Here is a 12,246-nt window from a genome sequence, read left to right as displayed (position 1 = left end):
TGTTTGAGTATATATGTGATACAATTTATTTACTTAAATATTTAAATCCATTTAAATTTGTATTATATACATATACAGTATATATTTGATATCTAAGGTCCGAAACCGCATACTTCCATACTATTTAGAACGCTTAAATCAGTATGTGAGCTGAGTAGTATGTCCGAATTTATAGAATTCGAAAATCAGTATGCGAAAAGTACCCGGATGACTTACTACTTCCGGCGAGATTCTGGAGTCCGCATCCCATGCACGCTGCGCTATCCCTTGATGCCCCACGAGCGAATTCATGAATAGGAGTAAAGTGACGCAATTGACGCAGGTAGGTCACGTGACCATGACAAAATGGCGGATGTAGTACAGTACGTCCGAATTCCACTCATACGCGTTCATACTGTATAGAACGTACTTTTCGGCCGAGAAGTACGTTTAAATTCAAATGCAGTACCTACTGAGTAGTTGGCGGTTTCGGATACAGCCTGAGTGTAAACAAAACTTGTTTTCATATGCATGCCTGTATGTATTTATATATACATAACAAATATATAGCGTACACACACTTTGGGCCCTGTCATACACTCGGCGCTATGTGGCTCAAGGCGCGACGCAATTGTTATTTGCTAGTTTCACCTTGGCGCAAGAGTCGTTTTGACATTTTGCGCCACACTTTTTAAATAGCAAATGCATTTGCGCTCATATGTGCGCCCATAGGCGTTCTGGTCTAAAAAAGCAGGCGTGTTTTGGCGCGTTGCTATTTTGAGAAACTATAATAGTCTGTTCATTAGACCAGAACAAAGTCGGTCTATTGTCCGGCGCAGAGTGGCTACTTAATACACACAAGATGTAGAGCAATACGCAATTATACATATCATTATGAAAAAGAAGTAAAATGTTAAGGATATAGATAGGATATAATAAGGATATATATAGGATACAAATATAAAAGATTAAAATATTACAAAACATTATTTTCTAGCCTACATAAATTTAAAAACCACTGCCTTCATGCCTTCTTCATCTCGGGAGGCTTTTTCAGTTCATTCAATTTGCTTTTGTATGATGTTATTATTATTAGCAGTATTGTTTATTATATGCTATTTATATTTGTTTTATTAAAAACAAGCTTATATTTGCCCACCTGTCAGGTTTTAGACCATATGGGCAGGGCCAGACGGAATCTGCGGACATTTTTTGCTATTTCTGCTGAGAATTTTGGTAAAAATCTGCGGATTTCTGCGGAATTATTTTTGGAGTATCCAGCGGAGTATCATAACTAAAACCTTAATATACTAAATAAAAAGTAATAAATTACTGAATAAAAACTGAACAAATTCAGATTTACACATTTACTCAAGTAAATAAACAGAATTAATAATGGGCTAAAAATCTGCAGAAATCTGCCGTGTGGCCCTACATATGGGGCACAGCATGTGTATTAGGATATAACAGTTTTTTGAGCACACTTCGTTATTGTTGTTCATTTATTAATTTGCTGGAAATTAGAACTGAATTTAGAAATAGTTTTGAAACAAATCTTTGCGATTAACAAACGAAATTAATTATTTATAGGCTAATTGATGTCTGTCCGTAAAACACGTTTCCCTATCCACAAGAGCGAAAGTGAAAGTAGATCATTTATCTCTCATTCTCACGCTGCAGATGCTCTGTTTAACTGTTTTTTTGCTAGTGAAATGCTCAGTTTTTCCACTTACACTTACTTTCTGTCATGTAAATAGCAAATGCGCTTATGGCGCGACACAATTGGCTCTTAAAGGGAATGGGAGATGAGACTCTGATTGGTTTATTCTCAAAACACACCTATAACTCATTAAGAAAAAAAACTCAACCCTTTTAGACCATGCGCCACGGCGCAAAGCGGATTTGTCCGTCCTTAAATTAGCAAAAGTGGATTCTGACACGCCCTGAATGCGTTTGCGCCCTGCGCTTTGCGCATGGACCGTCAAAATAGAGCCCTTTATGTCAAAACAAACTTTTATTTTGGATGTGATTAATAAATATAAATTTTTGCCTAGAACTATTACATGCTGTAAAAAAACTCATACTAATCCTAAACCAAAACATACAGTAATTTTGCTCAGTATATTTTAAAGCAGAGTTATTATTTAGCAATGTGTGTAGTCATGAATTTATAGACTAAAATATTCAGGCCGAATATGCCTTGTGCATATTTCTATATGGTAATGCATTGTTTGAAATGCTTGAAATTCAGTGTTGAAAGTCAAGGGGAAACATTATGATTTTGAAAATCTCTGCTTTCCGCATTCGAATAGTAACAGATTGCTTGCATACTTTGTTTATGAGCTGTGTGTTAAGCTGCTTGTTTATCCGCACTGTGTACAGCAGGTCAGAGCTGGATGCATTGCATTAAAGAGACCAGCCGAGCTGCCTGGAAATAATTGTATTTATACAATTTATAACTTATGTTGACCTACTTTGCGACTTTGAAACATAAATTACGAGTTTTTTTCCCTTTTTTGGTTTGCTGTGAGCACTGCAGGGGGTTTAGTGTGAGCTAGATGGACACAGTCTCAAAGGAAAAGCACATTCGCAAATGAGGAATTTGTCAGTTTTCTCACCCTAATACTAATGTCCTTCTGTGACACATAAAGTTTGTTAGCACCATTAATGGCACTTTATTAGGGCTTTGCATTGGCAAGAGTCTAGTGATAAATATATATATATATATATATATATATATATATATATATATATATATATATATATATATATATATATATATATATATATATATATTTACTAGTGATATATATTTATATACATTTGTCATATTGCACTATACTGTGGTACTGTAAGCAAGGCAATATATTACGGTATTAGTTAATCTAATTTCCTTTCTGAAAGATTAATACAGGGTTTCTGCAGGTTTCACAAAGCCAAATTTAAGACTTTTATCATAAAAAAAATCAAACTAGCTATTTCTTACAATACAAGCAAATACAGGCAAATGCTATTTGTATTGTTTCAACATAACTTTTCTTTAGGAAGTTGTTCTTTATGCCATCATTGGTTGATCGTTAGATTTTTTTTTGACCGCGTTGATAGATACGTTATTATTAGCAGCTGAGGAAAAGTAAACACAGAACAATCAAGTTTTACAATTTATTAAATGATTAATCTGCCCGCAACATTAATTATCTATACATTTACTTATGCAGGAATTTGTGGATTTATTTATTTATTTATTTGACTATTTATTTATTTATTGTTTTATTCATCCAGGAATTTGTGGATTTACTTGTTTGTTTATATATTTTTGCAGGAATTTGTGGATTCATATATTTATTCATTTGCGTATTTATTTATTGTTTTATTTATGCAAAAATTTGTGGATTTATTTATTTATTCACACTTTAATTTGTGGATTTATTTATCTAGTTATTTCTTTATGCAGAAATGTGTGGATTAATATATTTGTTTATTTGCAAATTTATTTATTTATTGGTGTATTCATGCAGGAATCTTTAGATTTATTTAATTATTTATTTAATTATTTATATTTATTATTTATTTATTTAATTATTTATTGTTTTATTCATGCAGGAATTTGTGATCGTATTCATACAGGAATTTGTGGATTTACATATATATTTATTTGCTTATTTATTTATTTATTTATTGTGTTATTCATGCAGGAATATGTGTATTTATTTATTTATTTATGTAATGTTTTATGTATGTAGAAATTTGTGAATTTATTAATAAAGGAATTTGTGGATTTACATATATATTTATTTGCATATTTATTTATTTATTTATTTATTTATTGTGTTATTCATGCAGAAATATGTGTATTTATTTCTTTATTTATTTATGTATTGTTTTATTCATGCAGGGATTTGTTAATTTGTTTATTTATGCAGGAATTTGTGAACATATATATTTATTTATTTGCTTATTTATTTATTTATTGATTGATTGACTGTTTTTGCAGGTTTTGTTCACCATAAGATATTTCCAACATGCTTGACTTTCATTTCCTCCTGGACAAGTAAGTGGCTGTAAAGTGGTACACACATATTTGTTCAATTGGACTCTGAGGCTGTTGACAAAAGTAGTGCTTGAGCTGTTATGGAGGTGAAGGAGCAGTACTCACTCTGTTTAAAGCCCAGGTATGGTATCCTCTCGATTGGAGTTTTCCTCTCCTTCATGTATTTATAGAGTGCCACCAGGAAGGCCTGCTCATCTGTCCGGCACTCATCTCCCCCGTCCCCCTTGGGTTTGTTCTCGGACTGCACTCGTTTACAACTGCCAGTGCTGGGGTTTCTGGGCTTCGATACTCCTGATTTCGAGTCCGCTCTCATCTAGACATCAACACAGCAAATATTTCAGATAATTCAATATTATTTCAGTTTTTGAAAAGCATGCAAGTTTTGTCATGGATAATTTCTGGTCTACTTTACTAGATTTTTATTATATGCATCAAAGTAATGGTAAAAGACAAGGGGCTCTATTTTAACAATCTGGGAAAAATTCGCTTTGCACCCTGGCACATGGTCTAACAGGGTTGTGCTTATTCTCTTAATGAGTAATAGGTGTGTTTTATGTATAACATGCATTGAACCAATTAGAGTCTCATATCCCATTTCTTTTAAGGGTCAGTTGCGTCACACCTTGGCACGTTTGCTATTTACATGGCGAAAACTGGACACTTTACTGCAGAGAAAACAGTTAAACAGACCATCTGCAGTGCGCGGATAAAGAATGAGCCTCCTCCATTCAGTCTTTTTACTTTCTCTTTACTTTTACTCTTTACTCCTTTACTTTCGTGGATAAGAAAACAGTGTTGTACACAATCCACTAAAGACATCCATCAGCCTACATATTTAATTTTGTTTGTTAAGCGAAAATATTTGTTTCAAAACTATTTCTAAATTTAGTTCTAATTTCCAGCAAACGAATAAATGAACAATAATAACGAAATTATGTTTAACAGAGCAAGGAAATGTTCACAGTATGTCTGATAATATTTTTCTTCCAAAGAAAGTCTTATTTGTTTTATTTAGGCTAGAACAAAAGCAGTTTTTAATTTTTTAAACAACATTTTGAGGTCAAAATTATTAGCCCCTTTAAGCTATTTTTTGTTTCGATAGTCGAAAAATATCTACTAAAATATTATGTACTGCCATCATGGCAAAGATAAAATAAATCAGTTATTAGAAATGAGTTAAATTAAATGAGTTAATTAAAACAATTATGTTTAGAAATGTGTTGAAAAAATCTGCTCTCTGTTAAACAGAAATTGGGGAAAAAGTAAACAGGGGGGCTAATAATTCTGACTTCAACTGTTTATAGATTATTTATTTTATTTATTTATTTATTTATTTATTCTTTACTCCTGTCAATCTTTAAACAACAATGAAAAAACTAACGAAAATACAAACAAATACACAAACCGATAAAACACTGTCGTGTAACCCAGCAGCTGGTTTACATACTGATTTGTTTTCAGTTCAGTTAGAAATGATGTGGCGTAAAAATAGATACTGTGAATCTCCTGAACACCACTGCGAGCTCTCGGACACTTAAAATAGATGTTCTGACCCAGGATTGAGCGTCTAAGAGCTGTTCTGGAGTCAGTTTTACAGTGTCACGCTGTCACACACTGCAGTCATCGCTGGCCCACACACGTCTGTTTAGCCATCTGTTCCCGATAATCAAGAGCATTTATTTTCCAAAACGAGTTATCAAGGCCGGCGAAATATGTGAACCAATACAAAGAATGAAATTCTGAAGCATTAGGTTATGTTGACATCAATTAAAAACTCCCTAGAAGCAGTACAACATGTTTTTTTTTTTAAGTATATACGTGCTCGCTAACATATGGGAGTCATTACAGAACAAAAGCCTTTGTTTTTAATACATTTCTTTTACATTTATTATATGAGGTCTATTCTATTTCAAAGATTTAGACCCCAATGGTGTTGAATAGAGAATCACAACTCTCTGAATTGAAATCCTCTTCACATATTAGGTGGTACTTTTATCACACCTTATAATATTTTCTGTAGATTTAAATTCCTTCATTAATTTTCCTTTTATTTATCAGAGGTCGCCACAGCGAGTTGAACCGCCAACTTATCCAATATCACAATTCATTCATGTTGTCCCAACACAAATCGATTAAGATAACTTAACACTATGTGGATTGGACATAAAAGCATTAAGCTGTCCCAATGAAATCTCAAGAATTGCGTTTATTGAGCTTATTTTAAATAAGTAGTTTGAACAAGCAAAAATAAATATTTCTTTGAGTGTATGTTTGACAGAGCGGAAGCCCTTCCAGCAGCAACCCAGTACTGGAAAACACCCATACACACTTGAGTTCACACACATACACAAATTTCTATATTTATTTTTAAAGCTTATTTTGTCAAAAGAGTTTCTTTTTTTCTGTGTATAATTGTCCATAACTGCTTATTCTGAAGATTTAAAGAGGGATGTGTCCATGCATAATTTGCCTGATTACATAAAACATTTTATTCTAGATTTTATTTTATTTTTCCTGGCTTTTTGCAGTATTTTCTGAAATGCTAAAATTACAAAACTCTCTTTTGTAAAATCATTTAAATATATTCTGTAAATGTTGATATTTATTAATATTAAATGTTAGTATTAATTAAAAATATATATTTTACGTTAATTATTAAATTATTAATTTATTCAAATAGAATACAAATAATGAAATGTTTACAAAAAGAAAGGACTTTGAACTTAAATTCATCCAATATTCATATTAATTATAGTAGAAATGTATTAAAAGTCTTTAAATTTAAAGTTATTTATTAGTGCATGATAATTAATACATATTTTAAAACAAACTTTAGAATAAAATAGAATAGATAGAAATAAAAATAATTAAATGAACCAAACTGTTAAAAAAAGCAAGAATTTTGAACTTAAATTCAACCAATGTTAATATTAATTGCAGTAGAAATTTATGTAAAGTTAATAAATTTATTAATTAAATGTTATTCATTAGTGCATGTTAATAAATCTTTATTGTTAATTAATTTTAGAATAAACAGAACAGATAGAAATAAAATGGAATAAAAAGAACTAAATAAAACGCATATTAAAAAAGCTAGATTTTTTTTACTTAAATTTATCTAATAATCATATTAATTACAATAGAATTGTCTGTAAACGTATTTGTGCATGTTAAAGAATATATATTTGAAATTAATTTTAGAATAAAATAAAATAAAACTAATTCAATCAAACCAACAGTTTAAAAAAGCAGGAATTTTGAACTTAATTTTATCTAATGTTTATATTAATTGTAGTAAACATGTATGTAAAATGAATTAAATAACTATTATTTAGTTATTAATTAGTGCATGTTAATTCTTATATGAAATTAATTCTAAAGTAAAACAGAATAGATGGAAATAAAAATACAATAATATTAATAAAATAAAACCAACTGCTTAAAAAATGCAAGAGTTTTGAACTTAAATTCATCTAATGTTCATATTAATTACAGTAGAAATGTATGTAAAGTTAATTAAATTAATAATCAAAACTTATTCATTGGTGCATGTTAATTAATACATATTTTGAATTAATTTTAGAATAAAATAGAATATGCAGAAATAAGAATAGAATAAAAGTTATCAAATATATACATATAAATAAATAAAATATACATTTATATTTTAAATTCATTTTAAATAAATAAAATGAAAATAGAATAAAATAGAATAAAAATAATCAAATGAAGCCAACTTTTTTAAAAAAAAAAACCAAATTTATCCAATGTTCATATGTTCAATGTTCATCAATGTTAATTACATTAGAAATGTATGTAAAATTCATTAAATTCAATAAAAGTTATTTATTAGTGCATGCAAACTAAATTCAGCCTCATTTGCATATTTATACATGACAGAAAACTCACAATTCAGTAAAAAAAAATAAAATAGGCAATTCTTAATGTAATAAATCTACCAGCAAACTATCTTTTTGTATCTTTTTGTAACTCTTTTTAAATAGCAGTGCCAACAAAAATAAATAAATTAAGACATTAAGGCCAATCCGATTCAGATCACCACATGTTTTGAAGGTTCTCAACAAAGCTGGAGTGAATTAGCTGCTGTTCTGCTGTACAAATATTCATCCTGACCAGAAAAAAATCATAAAACACTGCCCTCATGCTAGGAAAAGAATGGACAGGAAATGACATGCGAGGCCAGAGGTTGATAAAATAACAAGAGGAAAAACAATTGCTAGACCATTAGTCAAACATAGGAATCTGAAGAACAGAAACACTGAAGGTCAAAACAAGAGGAAGAGGAGGGAAACACTTCAGACTGATGGACTGATATGGAGACTAACTAAAACTCAGTATCAGTATTGTATAAAATTTAAATATAATGTTACTTTTCCCAGAGATGGGTTGCGGCTGGAAGCGCATCCATTGTGTAAAAACCTGCTGGATAAGTTGGCGGTTCATTCCACTGTGGCGACCCCGGATTAATAAAGGGACTAAGCCGACAAGAAAAATGAATGAAGGAATGAATGAATGAATGAATGTTACTTTGAAATGATCTGCAGAGATAATCTAATGGAGTATTTGATATATAAATTTATATAGGTAGTTGTGTAAAGTTTCAAATAAATCAAGCATCCTGTTTTTCTACTAAAACTACTAAAACAGTATATGAACATATATTTTACTAATTTATATAACTTTTATATCAGACAATTTGTTGTGGATGGGCTACAGCAGCAGAAGACCACACTGGGTGACACTCCTATCAGCCAAGAACAGAAAACTGAAGCTACAATTCGCAGGCTCACCAAAATTGGACAATAGAAAATTGGAAAAATGTTGCCTGGTCTGATGAGTATCGATTTCTGCTGAGACATTCGGTTGGTAGGGTCAGAATTTGGCATCAACAACATAAAAGCTTGGATCCATCCTGAGTGCCTTGTATCAACGGTTCAGGCTGCTGCTGGTGGTGTAATGGAGTGGGGGATATTTTCTTGGCACACTTTGGCCCATTAGTACCAATTGAGCATCTTGTCAATGCCACAGCCAACCTAAGTATTGTTGCTGACCATGTCCATCTCTTTATGACCACAGTATACTCATCTTCTGATGGTTACTTCCAGCAGGATAACGCTCCCTTTTAATAAAGCATGAATCATCTCAGACTGGTTTCTTGAACATGACAATGAGTACACTGTACTCAACTGGCCTCCACAGTCACCAGACCTCAATCCAATAGAGATTATTATAAATGACAATAAACATTTATATCAGAAAATGTTTGATAAATTGATAAATAATACAATCTAATTATATAATTATATATATTTTTACAACAATTAAATCTAAATATTATAATTAACAACACACTTTTATATCAGAAATTAGCTTATTTTATTAAGTTAATCTAGAAAATGTACAACATTAATTGATAAAATAATATCATACAGTATAATAATATAATTACAGATATATATATATATATATATATATATATATATATATATATATATATATATATATATATATATATATCAATTTCTTGTTATAGTGTTTTATAGTGTTTTTATTATTCTGTAATTAAAAATTGTGTATTTCACACAAAATTTTTATGTGCGGTAGGGTGTGTGTGTGTGTGTGTGCTTTCCATTTTTCTATATATATATATTTGAGCCACAATAATAAATATTTATAATACTAGCCATTCCATGACTTGCTGATCTGGATAGTTTCTACAGATCAGTGTGTGTGTGTGTGTGTGTGTGCGCATTCCAGGAAATTCTTGTCTCTTCTTGTCATCCTTCCGGAAAAAAAAAAAAACAGACCTCATGATGGCAGTCGAAAGTCTGCTTCTGGCATTATATATCATTTTCCCCCAGTGCATTTCCCTGTATAATCCAGAATTGTGTTTAATGCGTTCTTCCAGTCTAACTGTACCTTGACAAGAGTCTTGCCCTCCACACCGTTGCTCTCTCTGGCACCGCCGCTCTGTGAGTCTCTGCGCTGAGAGATGGAGAGCTTCTTCTTCCGGGGTCGACCCTTCAGATTGGGTGCTGTGGACAGAAGAAGACCAGTTACAGACATTTACTGACAGCCTATTGACCTTACTCCTCACGTACAGTCTGACGCAGCCATTAGAATCTTTTTGGCTAGAGGCTTCCGGTCTCATTCACTTTCATTGATTTCTAGACTGTAAAAACAGTGTGTTACGCTGCTTGCTGTTGCAAAGTGATATTTCCTTATTGTGTTATTCTACTTTGTATGTATAGTCATGAATATGCTTGTTTGTAGAGCAAGTAGTTTGACCGTTTTCTGCAGATTATTATTCATAGTCATTTCTCCCATACTATAAAGGCAACTGAATTGAAAGTTCAAAAACAATCGCAAAAACTAGTGCAGTTTCACATTGCAGAATAGGGTTAATAAACCAACCCGGGCTCATTGTGGAAACGTAGCCCCGCGGACTTTTCTGCAGACCGTGAAATACATCCCGGGAGGTACATATTCGAGCAGTTTATGTTTTCGCGGATCCGCGAGAGGCCGCTGTGCGCGCTTTTTCGCATCTCGAACGCCTCTTGGGAGCGCGCGCCGTTCGTACCCACACTGTTCTCACGTGAAAAGCCGCCGGAGGCCGCTGTGAAGCGACCGTCCGTCCGAAAAGCTGTCCAGAACAAAAAAAAGCAAAAGCCCTTGTCTTTGATTTTGACCACGTTTTCGGATCTCGCCGCGTTCTCGCCCTTATTTTTTGGATTCTGTTTTTCATCTTACCTGATTTCTGGAACCGCTCTTCCCCGGACTCGATCCCGGTCGTCCCTCCGTACCTCCGGCCACGTAAATCGCGGTCTCCAGAAACGTCGCGGGGCTACGTTTCCAGAATGAGCCTGAGTTGCAATAAACACCACTGACATCTGCTTAATGCACTACAACACTGCAATGTTAACTACCATGTTTTTAATTGCCCTAAAGGAACTAAAGTCATAATCAAACTAACCCGAAGTCAAATTAAGAGATGTGGAGTATTCCTATTTATCGCATTACTGAAGTGCAGTGGAGACATGTAGGCCGCATTTATACTAGACTGTTCAAGTGACTCAATTCCGTTTTTTTTTTCTCATAAGTGGCACAGATCGGATATGGTCCATGTACGTGTAAGCAAGAAACAAATCACATGGATTCCGATTTACTCAAATCTGATTCAGACCTTGTTCATATTTGGAAATTTATCCGATATGAATTGGATCTGTGTTCTCGTGTAAGAAGGTGGATTGGATTTCCATCAGTCAATGCGAGTCGCGCAACCTTAAATCTCATACACCAGGACTTAAACAGCTGTCATATAGCACAGGCATGTTAACGGGACACCTGCACGGCAGTTGTCAGTCGTTTGACAACAAACAAATGACAATGGCTTTAAGCAAGAGAGCGGATTTTGGTGCGAGCAGGAAACAATGACGATGCCTTATCGAGTCCCTCTGTGTTTATCGAATGAAAAGTTAGTGAATGAAACCCAATAGTATCTAACTGCAGAGGTGGCCAGTTGCTTAAGAATTTGTACTTGAACTTGTCACGAAATTAAAAAACGAAAAGGCCAAAATCACATATGGGGCCATGACGAACACAAACAGATGTTGTGTAAAACGCCGGAGGAAACTAGTGTCAAGTGGTGACGTAGTGACGTTAATCGAACTATACTATAACATGTAAAACAGGAACATGAAAGGAACATTCAGAAAGCTACTCATGTAAACATCCTAATTGTATTATTGTTGTATTCAGATTAAGGCAAATACTTAGAATACTGATGTCCATGTAAAATTTTGCATTTTGAATTACTAGGACATAAGGCACGTCCTCAAAAACCAACTCAATGTTGTAATCTCTGTCCTTGTAAACCACTAAAACCAGTACAGACACACTTCAGCTCACATTCTACCAATTGGCTGCTTGACAAAGTGCATTCCGCTGACTTGCATTGCTTTAAATGATACATCATCCTCCTTTATCCAGGATACTTTTTTTTAACACTGAATGGCACTCAGGACTTAATTATCCTGAGACAAGGTCAAAATGCTGTCTATCACTCTTACAGGCGTTCTTGATCATCTCCGAATCATTTTCATCATCATATCATAGCTCCGAGCAGGACTGCTGGATAACACACCGTGGTAATGGTAAAGCAATTCTCGGCATGACAGGATGTGTCAAGCACTGGA

General features: G+C 33.0%; 1 protein-coding gene across 2 annotated transcripts in view; it reads right to left on the bottom strand.

The window, feature by feature from the left end:
* Positions 1–12,246, bottom strand: part of arid5b (AT-rich interaction domain 5B) — a 255,016-nt gene that overhangs the window by 72,694 nt on the left and 170,076 nt on the right. For both annotated transcript variants that reach the window (XR_012387838.1, XM_073918238.1), the window contains exons 5-6: positions 9,971–10,086; positions 4,136–4,343 (exon numbers count right to left, since the gene is read on the bottom strand). Coding sequence is in view for 1 of the 2 variants with exons in the window: in XM_073918238.1 (XP_073774339.1) it covers positions 4,136–4,343; positions 9,971–10,086 (324 nt within the window). In the remaining variant the exon portion in view is untranslated. The remainder of the gene's footprint in view (positions 1–4,135; positions 4,344–9,970; positions 10,087–12,246) is intronic.

Source organism: Danio rerio, chromosome 12 (assembly GCF_049306965.1).
Source record: "Danio rerio strain Tuebingen ecotype United States chromosome 12, GRCz12tu, whole genome shotgun sequence".
In the NCBI taxonomy this organism is placed as follows: Eukaryota; Metazoa; Chordata; class Actinopteri; order Cypriniformes; family Danionidae; genus Danio; species Danio rerio.
Note: the sequence above shows the minus strand (reverse complement) of the source record. Positions and strands in the feature narration are given on the sequence as shown.